At 48.8% G+C, this 13,998-nt stretch overlaps 1 protein-coding gene across 2 annotated transcripts in view; it reads right to left on the bottom strand.

Moving 5' to 3' along the window:
• Window positions 1-13,788, bottom strand: part of Lonrf3 (LON peptidase N-terminal domain and ring finger 3) — a 42,146-nt gene extending 28,358 nt beyond the window's left edge. Inside the window, exons 1-3 of one of the 2 annotated variants that reach the window (XM_052738119.1) lie at window positions 10,012-13,788; window positions 7,164-7,282; window positions 3,884-4,006 (exon numbers count right to left, since the gene is read on the bottom strand). In XM_052738119.1, the coding sequence (XP_052594079.1) occupies window positions 3,884-4,006; window positions 7,164-7,282; window positions 10,012-10,849 (1,080 nt within the window). In that variant the 5' untranslated portion in view covers window positions 10,850-13,788. The remainder of the gene's footprint in view (window positions 1-3,883; window positions 4,007-7,163; window positions 7,283-10,011) is intronic. The other variant, XM_052738118.1, reaches the window with a different exon arrangement.
• Window positions 13,789-13,998: the final 210 nt, after the last annotated feature.

Raw genomic sequence — 13,998 nt, 5'->3', positions numbered from 1 at the left:
GCAGAAATACCTGCAATGGGACTTTAAAATCTACGTGAACCAAATGAAACATAGAGATTAAGTCAGAAGAGATGCCTCCTGCACTGGTCAGTTTTTTGTCAAATTGATACAAACTAAGTCATCCTGAGAAGAGGGTGCTTAAATTGAGAAAATGCCTATATCAGATTGGCCTGTAGGCAAGTTTGTGTGGGTATTTTCTTGATTAATGATTAATGCAGGAGGGACCAGCACACTGTGGGTGGTGTCACCCCAGGCAGGTGCTCCCAAGTGTGTCTGAGAAAAGTAGCTGAATGTGACCCTCAGACTCAAGCCAGTAAGCAGATGCCTCCAAGGCCTCTGCGTGAGTTCCTACCTCCAAGTCCCTGCCTTAAGTTCCTGCCCTGACTGCCCTCACTGATAAGACTGTGCCCTGGGATGCATAAGGAAAACAAATCCTCCCTTTCCTAAGCTGCTTTTGGTCATGGTGTTCATCACAGCAACAGAGAAGCAAACTAGGACGCTTCAGTTGAAGAATGCAGAGTCAAGTCTGCAACAACTCAATGGGCAGAGAAGCTCACAAATCTCCACTGGGTTCCTTGCTGCTGCTTTTCTCTGCTTATCTGTTTTGTCTCCCCCGCTCCCCTGCACCATCATCACCCCTGGATTTTAATCCCTTTGGAGCTGGGGACCTGAGTAATTATATGTTAAGAAAGCAGAGCTTAGACTTCCTCTCCCCTTCCAGCCTCTTCTTCTTCCTGGTCATCGATACAGAAAACGTCAGGCTAAGTTCAAGTACCTAGGGGCAGGTAGGTTCACTTCCAATTGGATAAACGGAGAAGGGAGAAAGGAGTGGAAGAAAATGCTCTAGGAGTCAAAGACAAGCATCTGAGTGCAGGCTGCACCGTTAGCTGTCCACATCCTTGCTTCAGCTCTCCTCTATGCCATCAGGGGTTAGGGACTGTACGTAAGTATGCATCTACCTAGCCATCTGCGTGCGTGCGTGCGTGTGCATATGTGCGTGCGTGCGTGAGCATATGTGCGTGCGTGCGTGCGGCACCGAGAGAGGGCATTACTAATCAGCTTCTAAAACACACTGAAATGTTTATCACCTAGTAGACCCTGCCATGTTTGGAGCCACTATAGAATGTCCAACGGTGTTGTTCAATCTACATAGTCGGAAGTGTTAATTTGTCAAGAGAATTTGAAAGAACGCTAAACTCAAAATTTGGTTTGTTTTCTTGCTTGTCCTCTGAAGGTTCTTCGTGATGTTCCTTCCTGCATCAGCACTTTCCCTGCACAGAAGCCCTACTCAGCCTTTAAAGTTTGGCTCAAGTGCTGCCTCACCTCAATACTCCATTTCCCTGACCTCACCTGTCCCTTCATGTTCTCTACAGACCATGATACTGAGCCTTAAACTATACCATCTTACTATGCACTGTGTCACAAAATAAGTCTTCCTCTCCAGACAGAGATAAATGCCTAATAAATGTACGTCATACTCATGGAAATGATGAAGGCATTTATATATCGAGGGGATCAAGAAAAAATCTAGGCCGGGGCGGTGGTGGTGCATGTCTTTAATCCCAGCACTTGGGAGGCAGAGGCAGGCGGATCTCTGTGAGTTCTAGGCCAGCCTGGATTACAAAGTGAGTTCCAGGAAAGGCGCAAAGCTACACAGAGAAACCCTGTCTCGGAAAAAAAAAAAAAAAAAAAGGAAGAAGAAGAAATCTGGCACTCAGGTGTCTCAAATCCTCAGAGAGCTGTTTATGTTTCCTAGCATTGCTAAAGCCCCTACTTTCCAGGTTTAAGTTGACAAAAGTGGGAAGGCACACAATGCCCAGGGTCATAAGTGTAATCTTTCAGAGCTCACTCATCCCCAGGAGTCAATGTTGGTTCTCAGAAATCCTACTCAGGGACCCCAAAGGGTATATCCACTTCTGAGACAGTCTCCCTGGAGAGGCCATATAGCACCCAGGTACAAGGTTGGAAAGACAGAAGGTAGCATGAGGAAAAGGAGGTTACAATCAAAAGAAACAAGGCAGGAATAATACAGCAGTTCCCTTCTTAGCTTTACCACCTAAGATCTCTCTGTAGGCCTTCTCAACGGCTTTGGAAAGCATAAGTCAGGGGCAGCTTTCAGTGAGAATAATCGTTCCACATGAATGCAAATCAGTTCTGATGTAATTTCATCCATAGAAAGGCCTGGGTCAAGAAGGAAGGGGATGGTCCAGAATCTGTAGTTTGAAATAAAACATAACGCTGTGGGTTCTAAGGAGGCTTATTAATGTCTAGTGCATCTGGACAATTTGTCAAATGTTTAGCCCTAAAACTGGAATAATCCAGTGAATACACACAGTTGAGGCCTGTCAGTGTGTTTACATGGCTGTTGTAGCTCTATAACACTCAGCAGAAAATTGCCTCCACATTCCTACATTAATTTCAGAATTTTGTAAGACTTATCTTAAGCACACATTCACTTGTATTGACTGGCATTCATATTAACCAACAAAATATTGCAAGTTCCATGAGGAACTTAGGCCTTCTTGTGCCCCCAGAGTTTCACACAATGCCTTCCTTGTCTTTCATCAGGCCGGTATAGAAATCACAATAGTCCATCCTTAAAAGCAAACTGGAGAGAGAGGTTAGTTCAACTGATGATACCAGAACTTCTTGGGCCACCTGAGGAGCGAATGAAAGAAAGGTAAAGAAGCATGTGGCCTCAAGAAAGTCACTGAGCCTTAGATTCCTCGTCTATTCGTCTCATCTATAACATGGTAAGAAATTAAGTGAGGTTATGGGGACTAAATGGAACCTTCTACAGAAAGTACAAACCAACTGACTGGCACATAGGCAATGCTCAGGTAATGTTATACTTAAGTTTTAGAAAAGGTCCATAGATTGCTAATAATTCTGCCTGAGTCATGCCCCTTATCAATAAACCCTTATCCATATACACAAACCAGGTCAAATGTTTTTCCAGACAGGAGATTCTATGCCAGAGTCAGAAAATCCAGAGTCCAGCCTCTGACAATATTATCAGTTTTGCTAAATATTCCATTCTAGAGTCTTCAGAGACCAGTTCTGTCTCACTTTCTTCCTCCCTGTCCCTGTCAAACCATTACACATAGATAGGAGGGCTTGTGGCCTGGTGTTAAATGGTTGCTTGGGGACAGAAAACCAAATGCAATCACTGAGTGTCAGCATCCAACTTCCAGACACCAGAGGAATATATTAGAATAAATGACAACACTCATCAAATCAGGATGCTTGAGCCTTCAATCAAGTTCTTGGTATTTCTCATGATATTTGTTTTACAACCACAATCTCCTGGCACCCAAGACTTGGAAGGACTAATTAGATTGCTTCATAATGGACTCTGACTTTGCATTTAGGAGATACTGGGTTTAGTTTTCTAGCAGAAGAGGTAAAGATTTGAGTTCTGTATGTGGCAAGCAATATGGAGACCATCAGTATCCTTTCCCAGGAGCTAGCCTCCATATGTGACTGGTGAAAGGTGCGATTCAGCCAAAGAAAAGTTATAAAGTGGTAAGCAGCCCCCACCCCTGGCCCCTGATCTCTCATCAACAAGCAGACTGTCCTCAGTGAGCCTTCATGCCCAGGTTAGCTTACTTGGTTTAGTTTGGTTTATCTCCCACTGATTCCAGGTCAAAGCATTCATCATTGGTTCCTACAAAAAAAGTAGGCCCTGCCAATTTGATAGTACCTACCAGAACAGCGGGGCTTCTGGACAATTAGTTGGCCTCTCTCTCATGCCCCTTAAACCCAGAGAACCACCCACTCAGGATCACAAATATGGAGGAGGGTCACATCTTCATCCTTCTCCCTAGAGTAGACAGAGTGGTGGGGGTCCACTAGGTAGCTGACCCTGTGGCACTCAACTCACCCTTTGAACTTCCGCTCTGGCTTTCTTGTTTCTTCCGTCAAGAGATACACAGTAGAGAAATTCTCTGAGTGCTTCCTCCACCTTGCCTAGGGTGGCTAACGCTTGTGCTTTTCTGAAGTGTGCCTGGAAGAAAACATTAGCAGTCAGTCACATCTTCTTCATCTTCTTAATGTAGCCTCTACTAACAGCGATTGCTGAGTACTTCCTGAGCCGTCACTATCGGGTGGAGTGTTGTCCAAAGACTTGGATTTTCATCCCGGTAACAATGGCTAACTATTCTGAATCCCATTTTAAAGACAACAAAAGGGGGATCCAGAGAAATAACTTGATCAAAGTACAACAGCCGGAAAGCTGTAGAGTCCAAGTTTAAACCTAGGACTGACTACATACAAAGCCCATACTCTTATCTTCTATGCTTACCACCTCCCCTCCACCCCACAGCTGAGGATCACAAACAAGTCAGAGCCTCCATTTAACTACAGACTACAATAATTCAGTTTCCACTGCTCATCCAGAGATGACTTGCCTCTCTTTGAACTGGTCTGTAAGACAGTCAATCACTTTTACAGAGGCCTCAGAGGAAGACCGTGGCTCCTCCAACATTTCAAAGGTCACTAGCAGCAATCTAGAACTGGAACTGTGGCCTCAGGACTTCCAGAGCACTCTTCCCCTCAAAGGAAGACCACCTTCCAGAAGTCTGACCAGTGAGTGAGCCAATGCTTTTGCTTCTAGGAACTTGGCTGTCTTTTTCTCTGTTGCTGCACATTTTACAGTTATAAGGAAGTTTTATGGCCCAGGATTCAAACCCAAGTGCTCTGGACTAAATTCTGTAGAAGGGCCTGAGCAGAACCTGAAACGGGCAAGAAAAAAAAAAAAGTAAAGGGCTGCTTTCTCTTTGTACCTAGTATGAATGAAAGGCCCAGATGTTACTTGTCAGGCATTTCCCCTGCTTCCTCTTCTAGCATGTGTCTGCATGGTGTCAGGGCCTGGCTAGGAGCTGCTTTCTTAAGCAGTGGCCACAGCCACAAACCTCTTGGGGACCTCTATCCACACCCTCACTTCTTTCTGGATCCTGATCTTGGCTGCCACATTCCCTTGTTGCTCCTGCCAAGAGTAGCCTTCTGGAGAAAGGCTAGCAGGACATTGCAGAGCAGCTTTAGGGTGATAAGTGCTGGAAAACTGGAGAGGCCTCTGGGTTCCTAATAATCAACTCAGTAGCAACTCACACAGCCCACTTTCTCACGGTGGCCAGTTTACCCCACTGACAGCTGTGCTACCAGCAAGCTGTGATGAGTGACATTAAGCCCTGGATAGATGGATGAAATTTGGCTACCTACTGGACTCGCTCTCTTATGGCATTTCACCCAGAAATAGTGGGAAATACAAGAATCAGAATGTAGAGGTATATGCATTAGACCCTTTCGAACCCCAAGACAACAGAATTCTCTGAACTTTCCCTTTTGTCCCAACTGTGTGGAAATAAAACCCCTGCCCAGTACTCACACCAATTCTTCCTTCGCTGTAGAAACCCCTTTTCTCATCTAGAACATGTTTCTCAGTCCTCTTCCCACCACAGTATCTAGAGTTAGTTTTCCTTCTAGTGGAAAAGGCTGCAAGAGAAACCCCTCTTACCCCAAGGCAGCTCCCTGGCTTGCATGTTAGACAGCCTGTCCCCATGGCAACTTAAGGCACTGGTGTGACTGGTATTAAGCTGTAAATGTGTTCCTTGGGAAAGAGAACACACTGATCCATCACCGTCCATGAAAACTCTCTCATGAAAGACCAATAAGATTTACTTGAATATTACAAGCTTACTGTAATACTCCAGGCTGGCCTCAAACTCACGATCCTGCTTGGATTACAGACACATACCACCATGCCCAGTTTCACAAGGCCTTATCTGAAGTTCCTAGATCTGTAAAAACTTCTGATTATCCAATGTTTTCATAGGATTAACATAAAAAATCATTAGGCAGCAACATCTGAACTAAACTGATGTAAACTTTCGTAGTATTTATCCTATTCAGTGTGATTTTGCATGTAAATTGCTGCAGAGAGTGTGTTTAATTAGACCAACTCGGAGGCTGTCTAGAGATTACTGAAGGTACTGCCCAATCCTAGGTCTTTCTACCATCAGGAACATTCTGGATTCAGAGGACGCCTGTTCCCATGAGATTCAGATAGGCACAGTGACTGCGGTCTTGGAGACACTGCTTTTCCCACCCTCAGGCTGGACACAGAAGACCTTAAACCAAGATCCTGTAACATTGATAGCTTACAGAATGTTCTGTTTGTCATTCTCACCTTTGATCCTTATTCATACCCGTGAAACAACCATGGCAGATAGCAATAACGTCATTTAACGAAGAAGAGCACTCGAGTGTCAGAGAGTGTAGCTACTTCCCTATGATCACACTTTGCAAACATTGAGCTCCAGACCCAGTTCTAATCTTCTAAACAAAATACAAACATGTGGAGGAGGTTGGTCCTGAAGCCAGGCAAAGATGCCGAAAATGGTACTTTGTATTCAGGTATCTCCTATCTTGATGTCTACCCTGTCTTCCTTCTCACTTCTCCTTTGTGACCTAGATTTGTTGAGGATACACATACTGACATGTCAAATGACTGTATTAATGATTCAAAATGGCACAACCATTGTGCGAATATGAAGATCTCTTTAAAGAAACTGTTCAAGCTCCCAAGAAGCCTGGCTATCAGTAGACATTCTTAAGGACCAGGGCAGGAATATCTTTCTCAGATTCCTCTGCCTATTGTCCCTAGAAAATTACGAGTGATGGTGATGGCAGCAGTTACAGCAAACACATAATGCTACACGCATTGTTCCGAGCATCTTCCCTACATGATCTTGTAGGATCCCCACAAACAACCCTATTCAGTAGTTGCGTCGAATGTAAGAATGTTATAGATGAGGACATCAGACACAGAGAAATTAAGTAATTTTCCCAAGACCGTACAGTTAAGAAAAGTTGCAGAGCTGAGACATGAAGTCGGGCTGTCTGGCTACTGATCCCATATTTTGAAAAAAAAAATATGAAGACCAGGCTATCCTGAAGGTCACCAATTGAAGGTAGATATATTGAGACCCTTTGCAGACTTAGACCTCCCTTGACCAAGGGATACCCTGCACTGTCCAATCATTTAGAAAAGCTTTTCCCTGTTCTGTACAAGTTCTAGCGTCTCCTGCCCCATAGGGACAGCCCTTCCTGCCAATCCCTGTCTGCAGTATAGCCCCGTCCCATCCCTCCTGTCCCACACTCACCTTAAAACCCATTGGCCGAAGTTTACATGCTATTTCTGCATCATGCAGTGCATCCTCATGAGACTCCAAGGTGAAATAAATTTGAGACCGATTGCTATAAAGCAAATGATCATTTGGAGCTGCCAAAATGAGAAAAAAAAAAGCCCTCATTAATGGCCCCCAGCACAAGCATGTGATAAGTCCTGTATGAGGATGGATCTTGAGGAAAGAAAAGTTACCTAAGCTCTTTCTACTGGATCCAAAAGGTTAAGTGTCATTTCCAGTCCTAATATTGTCCTGACTTTAACACCCTAGCTTCTCCATGCAAAGGGGTAATGCTGCCCTCCTTTTTCAAGTGGGTCCTAGGAAGTGTGGTATCCATAATGCATTAGAAACTTTCACCTAGAGGAAATCCCGGCACTGTTCTGCCAGATGGATGATGCACATTGCTAGTGTCCAGCAGCCTGGTGTCTGAATGAGCCACTATCAAAAAAGAATGAAGCCAGGGAACAGAGGCAGCCAGATGTGACCCCTATTTGGACCCCCCCAATAAGACAAGTCCATGTTAGTATTCTAGGCAGGATTATCTGTGGTATTAACACCACCTCTCCCTCTTCCCAATGGTCAGTGAATATGAAGCTTTCCAGGAAGAAGCAGCTATGCATTTACAAGGTCCATCCTGCTATCGATGGCCAAATGAGAAAGTACCTTGACAAGGCTTTTAGGAGGCTTATTCTCACCATCACTGAATCACTGGAGTTCAGTCCTAGACAGGACTTTAACCCACCCACTCTTTAGATAAGGAAAACAAGGCCAACGAGATGAAGTGATAGGGCTAGAAGTCACAGGGCTGGTTAGAGCCAATGCTAGTGGATGTTAACATTTTGAGGCTTCGGTAGAGGGAAGTTCCTTCTTCTGAGTGTGGGCACAGCATTTAGAACAAGAAAACACTAGCCAGTCCCAGGATAAATACAGTCAGTTGAAGAGGCCCCTTTTCCTCTTAGGAGGGTGAAGGTGGTATTGACAGTTTTGCCCCGACTGCTCTGAGGAGATTAACAAAGGTATAGGAAAGATGCTCCTGGGGAAAGTGGTGGCAGTGATAGAAGGGGAATGCATGGGAAGGGGCTTTCCTGCCCAGCACTTGGGGAATGGATGAAAGGAATACAGTCTCCCTTAGAATTCCATGCATAAGTGGCCAGAAACTGTTTCATTCATATTGCTGCATTCTTCCTCAGGTTCTGGGCTACAGCTTCTATTGCTTGAAACAGGCTTTGGCGTCTGCCTCTACTCCATCCCTCAGACATAGGCTCAGGGATGACCTGGGTGCTCATTATTTGCTCTTGCCTTTAGCATAGAGTTTACAGTCTTCTCTGCCACGTTGCTCAAACGCACAGCAGCAGCTCACAGCCTGTTTTGTATAGGCACAGACAGAATATGTGTTGTGAGTAGGTTTGTGTCCCTCAGTCCTCACGTCCTGTCAACCCTGGTTTTCTTCCCTCCAGCATTACCTGTTGCTGGTTTGAGTGGGATTCAACATGTGGAGACTCCATCCCATCCCTCCTCCGTCCATCAGAGATGACCTGGGAGACCCTAGGATCCCACAGCCCTGTCTGCTTAGCCCCACTGCCTCCTCCCCAGCAAGCTTCTCTGGACACTGCGCCCTGCCTGCCTGCAGAGGTGCTGGCACCAGCTTGTGGTTCCAAGGCCACTTCTGGATCTGAGTGGGAGGAGGCAGGTGAAGCAAACAGGTCCCTGGGAGAACTCCTGTGCTCCAGTCCAGGAGAGATGTGGGACTGCCCGGGTTGCCCTTGAAGCTACAAAGCCCACCCTACCTCTTCAGGCAACTCTTGGAGAAGGTAGACAGAGGCATATCCCCTTTGTAGACCGGCCCTTGTTTCCTCGGGAATCCCGAGAAGTTACCTGGTCCTGCCGCCCATTGGCTTAGAGGGGTCAAAGGGTTCGATGTCAGGGCACAGGCTGTCTGACTCCGGCGGGTGGAGGGGGGTGGGGTGGGCAAGTGCATCTATTTCAGCCAAGGATCGTGTGATAGGAAGCAGTGACAATGAGTCACAGGGCAGCGGGGAGCGAGCCCCCCCTTCCGCCCCCCGCACACGCTCGCGGGATGGTTTCCGAGGCGAGCGTGGCCCACTTCGGTTACCTCAGCGTTACACAATCCCCGCCTGCCCGCCTGCCCGCCCGCCCGCCCGCCCGCGCGGAGGAGGGGCCGCCGGCCCGGGCGGCTCGAGGTCCTTATGCAACCAGTGCTCTCCTGACCTAATTCCAGGCCGGACCCACCCCACAGGGAGCCGCGGCCCCGGAAGGGGCAACTCCCAGAGACGGGAGCCGCAGACTCCGGCGGGCGCCGGCGGGCCACCTCGGGCTGGCAAAAGCCAGGAGGACCGCGCGGGAGTTTGAGAAATAGTGCCAAGTTCCTCTCCCGGCAGCAAAGGTGCCGGCAGGTGGAAGAGGGAGCTCTGAAGTGTCCAGGAAAAATAGAGGAACAGAGACGCTGACACCCAGCAAGACAGAAACAGGGACAAAGATGAGAAGAAACGCGCAAAAAGAGAGGAAGAGAACGAAACTGGGACCGGGAGGCGTAGAAGCACAAAAGCAAGCAGGAGAGACGGGAAAGACCGTAAAAAAGCAACAGAACCGGAGAGACTGAGGCACAGCTAAAGTAGAGAAGACAAACTCCTAGAAATGTCCCTCCTCCTCCTCCTCTTGGGCCACAGGCCATTCCCTTCCCCCCCTGCCCCGTGCGCACCCAACTCTGCCCTGGTCCATCCCCCATCTCGCAGCCCGGCTCATTCTCCCGCCCCCTCGCGTCGTGACCAAGCCCTCGCGGCCCGGTAGCGGCTGGAGGACTCACCCAGCCGAACTGCCTCGTTGTATTTGAGCAGAGCTGCCTCCACCTGGCGCTCGCGATACAGCCGGTTGCCCTCGTGCCGGAGTTGCGACGCCCGCGCCGGGCCCGGGAACAACTTGCCCAGAAGGCCGCTGAGTACCACGTTGACTCGCAGTTGCAGTGGCGCCTGCTGCTCAGCCCGCCGCGGCCCGCGTGCCCTCCCACTGGCCATCATGAGAGCCGAGAGCTTGACCCCGCACAGCGCACAGCGCCGATCGGCGGCCCGCCCACGTTCCAGGCACAGTTTACAAAAGGTGTGGCCGCACCACAAGGACACGGGGTCTGAGAGAAATCCGTGACACTTCCGGCACTTAAAGCCATCCCATACCTCGGGGGCCACGGCTGCAGCCTCCCCTGCCTCTTGCACGGCCACCTTGCAGCAGCTTGAGGTGCCGCTCTGGTCCGAGGGAGCTGGCGCCACCGGCTCCTTTTGCGGGACGCTCTCAGCCAGACAGCGCACCAGCTGCTCCAGCTGCTCAGCCACGAGCTGCTGCCTCTCGGAGAGCTGTCTGTACACCTCGAGGGCTTCCCGAAGGCGCCCCCCGGATGCCAAGGCATCTGCCTGTGTGAGCAGGACTTTGCACTCTGACGGCGTCGAGGTCCCCGGAGGCTGTGTTTGCTCCAGCTCTTGCGTCCGGGGAGCTTCAGAGTTCTCGGGAGACTCGTCTGGGTGGGCCTCCGAGTCTCCTTCGGACACTGATGCCGCCCGCTCTTCCGGCTCCGCCAGCTCCGCCAGTTCTAAGTTGTTGCTGCCGAGCTCAGCGGGCAAGCTCAACATCTGTGCAGTCTGAAATGAATCCATAGAGAGAGGGACCTGCGGAGGTTGGGGCGGGGGAGGAGGCGTCTAGGAACAGGGAACTAGGAGGAAGGAGCGACGGCTGGAAGCGAGCCGCGCTGCCATGAACGCGGGATCGCAGTGCGCCCGGCTCTGCCTCGCCTCCTGGAGCTCCATGCCGGCTGCCCCGCGCCGCCTAATAACTGTCTTGTCTCAGCAAAGTGTTATATAAAACGTCACCACGTGACGCCCCACCACGCTGCTCATTGGCCGGCAGCGGGGAAATTGTTACAAAACCAGACAGTTTTGTAACAGCGTTGTGCTTGCTTCTTTTGGCTTAGGGTTTCTTGGCTTCTTTTTTGAGGTTGTTTGTGTTTACTCTTTATTTCCCACTCGCGACTTGGATCATTTATGAACCGGGGAGAGGAACGCAACCTCTTCTTCCACGCTTTTCCATCTCTAAACTCTATCCCATCCCACCTCCAAAGTAGCCAGCAAACAGGTCCGCTCTGCCAGCCGCTTGCTAGAGTCCCCTGCCCCGGAGAGGCCAGTCCCAATGGGCTCTAGGCACAGGATCTGCTGGAATGCCTGGCTCGCTCTCCTCCAGGGGGTGATGGCTGCTGTATGCAAACGGAATGGGTAGCTGAGGGGCACCCAAGAAGTCCTCACCCTTTGTTCCCTAGAAGAGCCCTAAGTGCCTCCACTGAAGCTCCTGAGTTTCCTGGGGGAATCCCCTCAAAGAGACTTAGGGCAGTTTCAGGAGAGCTCTTTGTTTCCCACTTAGACTGCGAATCCCAAGCAGCGGGTCTAACGGATGAAAAAAGTTGGGCAGCCAGTGCCGGGCAGCAAGGGAAGCACGAAGATTGGGTTGCTGACTCGGACCCCAGAGAGGTGCCCTCTGGCCCGCCTCCTCTTTTTCTCTCCTAATTCCGGAACCAGTGCTGGAGCGAGCAGTGGGCACCCAGCTGGAGATTCACGGGCTCCTGGACCCAGAGACCAGATGGGCACACCCTGGAGAGCTGAGTTTATTGAGTTTGGTGGACACTGGGGGCGTGAGAGAGTAGCGGGCGGGCGGAGGACACCAGCCCAAGGCAGAGCAAATCCAGAAGGAAGTCAGAGGATTCAGACACAGCCCAGCTACCTAACAGCCTCCAGGTTCGCAAGAGCTGACTTCTGACAGTGGTGCCTCACCATAGGGGTTGCACCCTTGGGCTAGGTTGGACTCGAGTAGTAGTGCCTGGCTTGGGCGGGCAGGGGTAGGAATTCGACCAGGCAAAGTTTAAAAAATGCCAGACTGGTTACAGAGCACACAGAGGTTTACTGCCAGCCCCTGCATTTCAGACAAGAGCCATGAACAAAATGAACAGACAGGTTTTCATACATAAAGGAATGCTATACTTCAGGGACAGTTGTGCTGCTCCAAGAAGGAAGGCAGAGTTCAGGCTTGCTCTCAGTTGGCCTACCCCTCCAGCGCCTAGAGGTCCTGGCCAGTGCTCAAAGTAAGAGTCCCAGCAGAGTGCCACCAAGTTGACTCCTGCTGTGGCCATTTAGCTGGGGGACTTTGGGCAATATCATCTAAACCTGTTATTTTCACTTCTAAACAAACAAATGTCTGGGGTGGTTTTAGCTGGGATGAAATCTTGTTTCAGAGCTGGGATGTCTGACTCTCTCCCAGCACTGAGGTCCTTAATCCAGCCTTAAGCCCACAAACACCAAGGTCCCAGAGAATAAGTACAGATACTGTGCAGCACAGTCCAGAGCCCTCTCTCTGGTCAGACAGAACAGTAAGCATGCGACAGAGAAGAGAAGGAAGGCAATTTATAGACGAAAAAGGAGCAAGAAATCAAAGTGGCCTCAGGATCCAACCAGGAAGGCAGGATCCACTTAGGAAAACTTGGTCTAGTCTTAGCTGTCATGATTTGCTGTCAGACAGACCCTGAACAAATCTTTGGGGTCCTAAGGTTTCCTCCAGCCCCAATCTTGAGTGTTCTTGATCCTAAAACCAGATTTCAGGTGTTAACTACTGAATCCCAAATAACTATTCCATATGCTATGGCGGCAGAGGGCAGGAGGATGCTTGGAACTTCAACCATAGCAAATGCTTGTCCTCTATCAGAGTCCAGCCTGAGCTGGATTTTAAAGATAGGTAGCCATCAGGAGATGGAAGAGATGGAGACAAATCAGCAGGGAAGAAGCTGCAGCTTCTGGTGGCTTGCTCTCTGGGACTGGGACATTCCTTTCATGCCTTAGTTTACTGTCAAATGGAATTCCCAGAACTAGTTATATACCTACCGATTCTGGCATATAAGGAAGTTATATGTATAACTGTCTTTCTTATAAGGAAGGACAATCTGTAGGGCATGAAGAGATTCATATGAAAGGTCTATGACACTAGTAACATTGAAACCTCTTAATTTAAAAGCATTATATGTTTGACATCTCCAAAACATTACCCCAGATTGTTTTCCAAAGATGAAGGGGGGGAGGTATGCTTTGCTTCTCAGACCACTCTGTCAAGTAAGCTCCTTGGCATTATCTCTCAACCTGTTGGTGATGGGGAAACAAGGATGTCGGACAGGTTGGGCAGAGGGTCACAGTCCTACAAACATGGAGAAAGATGTGTTCTCTAGGGAGACTTGGACACCTGCATGTACACGACGCTGACCGTGAATTTGGTTAGGAATATTTCTGATTGTCAGGGTAATGTAGGGTGCTCTGATGTAAAAGGCAGCTGCACCTAGCTGGCTGCTGACCGTAGCAGACTCCACAGAGGAGCTTTTTATACTGTGATCCACTGTAGTTGACTATACCCAACAAGCATTCTACTGCATGCTGGAGAAACTACCACACTAGTTTCCTTTCCTTCTTATTTAAGTTAAAAAAACACTAATCTCATATACATTTGTGGATTAAGGTGGAAATCTCTTACTGAAAACAACCTCTTCCATGCTCTTAGTAATAACTGCGGGATCCCTGGAGTGAGGGTGGGTGGAGGGAGTTGGCAGTATTTTCTTTTCAGATACACATGTCCCCACTGAAAGATCATCTTCTATTTATTTTGTTAAGATTGCAAGTGGCCAAAATGAACTGGGAAAAGAGCAAGACTTGAAACATTTCTCATTTCTCCTGGATACAAGAAAAGTTTTCCAGTTAGGCTCTGAAGAACCTTCCTGGGA

This window comes from Peromyscus californicus, unplaced genomic scaffold (assembly GCF_007827085.1).
Source record: "Peromyscus californicus insignis strain IS unplaced genomic scaffold, ASM782708v3 Scaffold_10__1_contigs__length_136768540, whole genome shotgun sequence".
Taxonomy (NCBI): Eukaryota; Metazoa; Chordata; class Mammalia; order Rodentia; family Cricetidae; genus Peromyscus; species Peromyscus californicus.
Note: the sequence above shows the minus strand (reverse complement) of the source record. Positions and strands in the feature narration are given on the sequence as shown.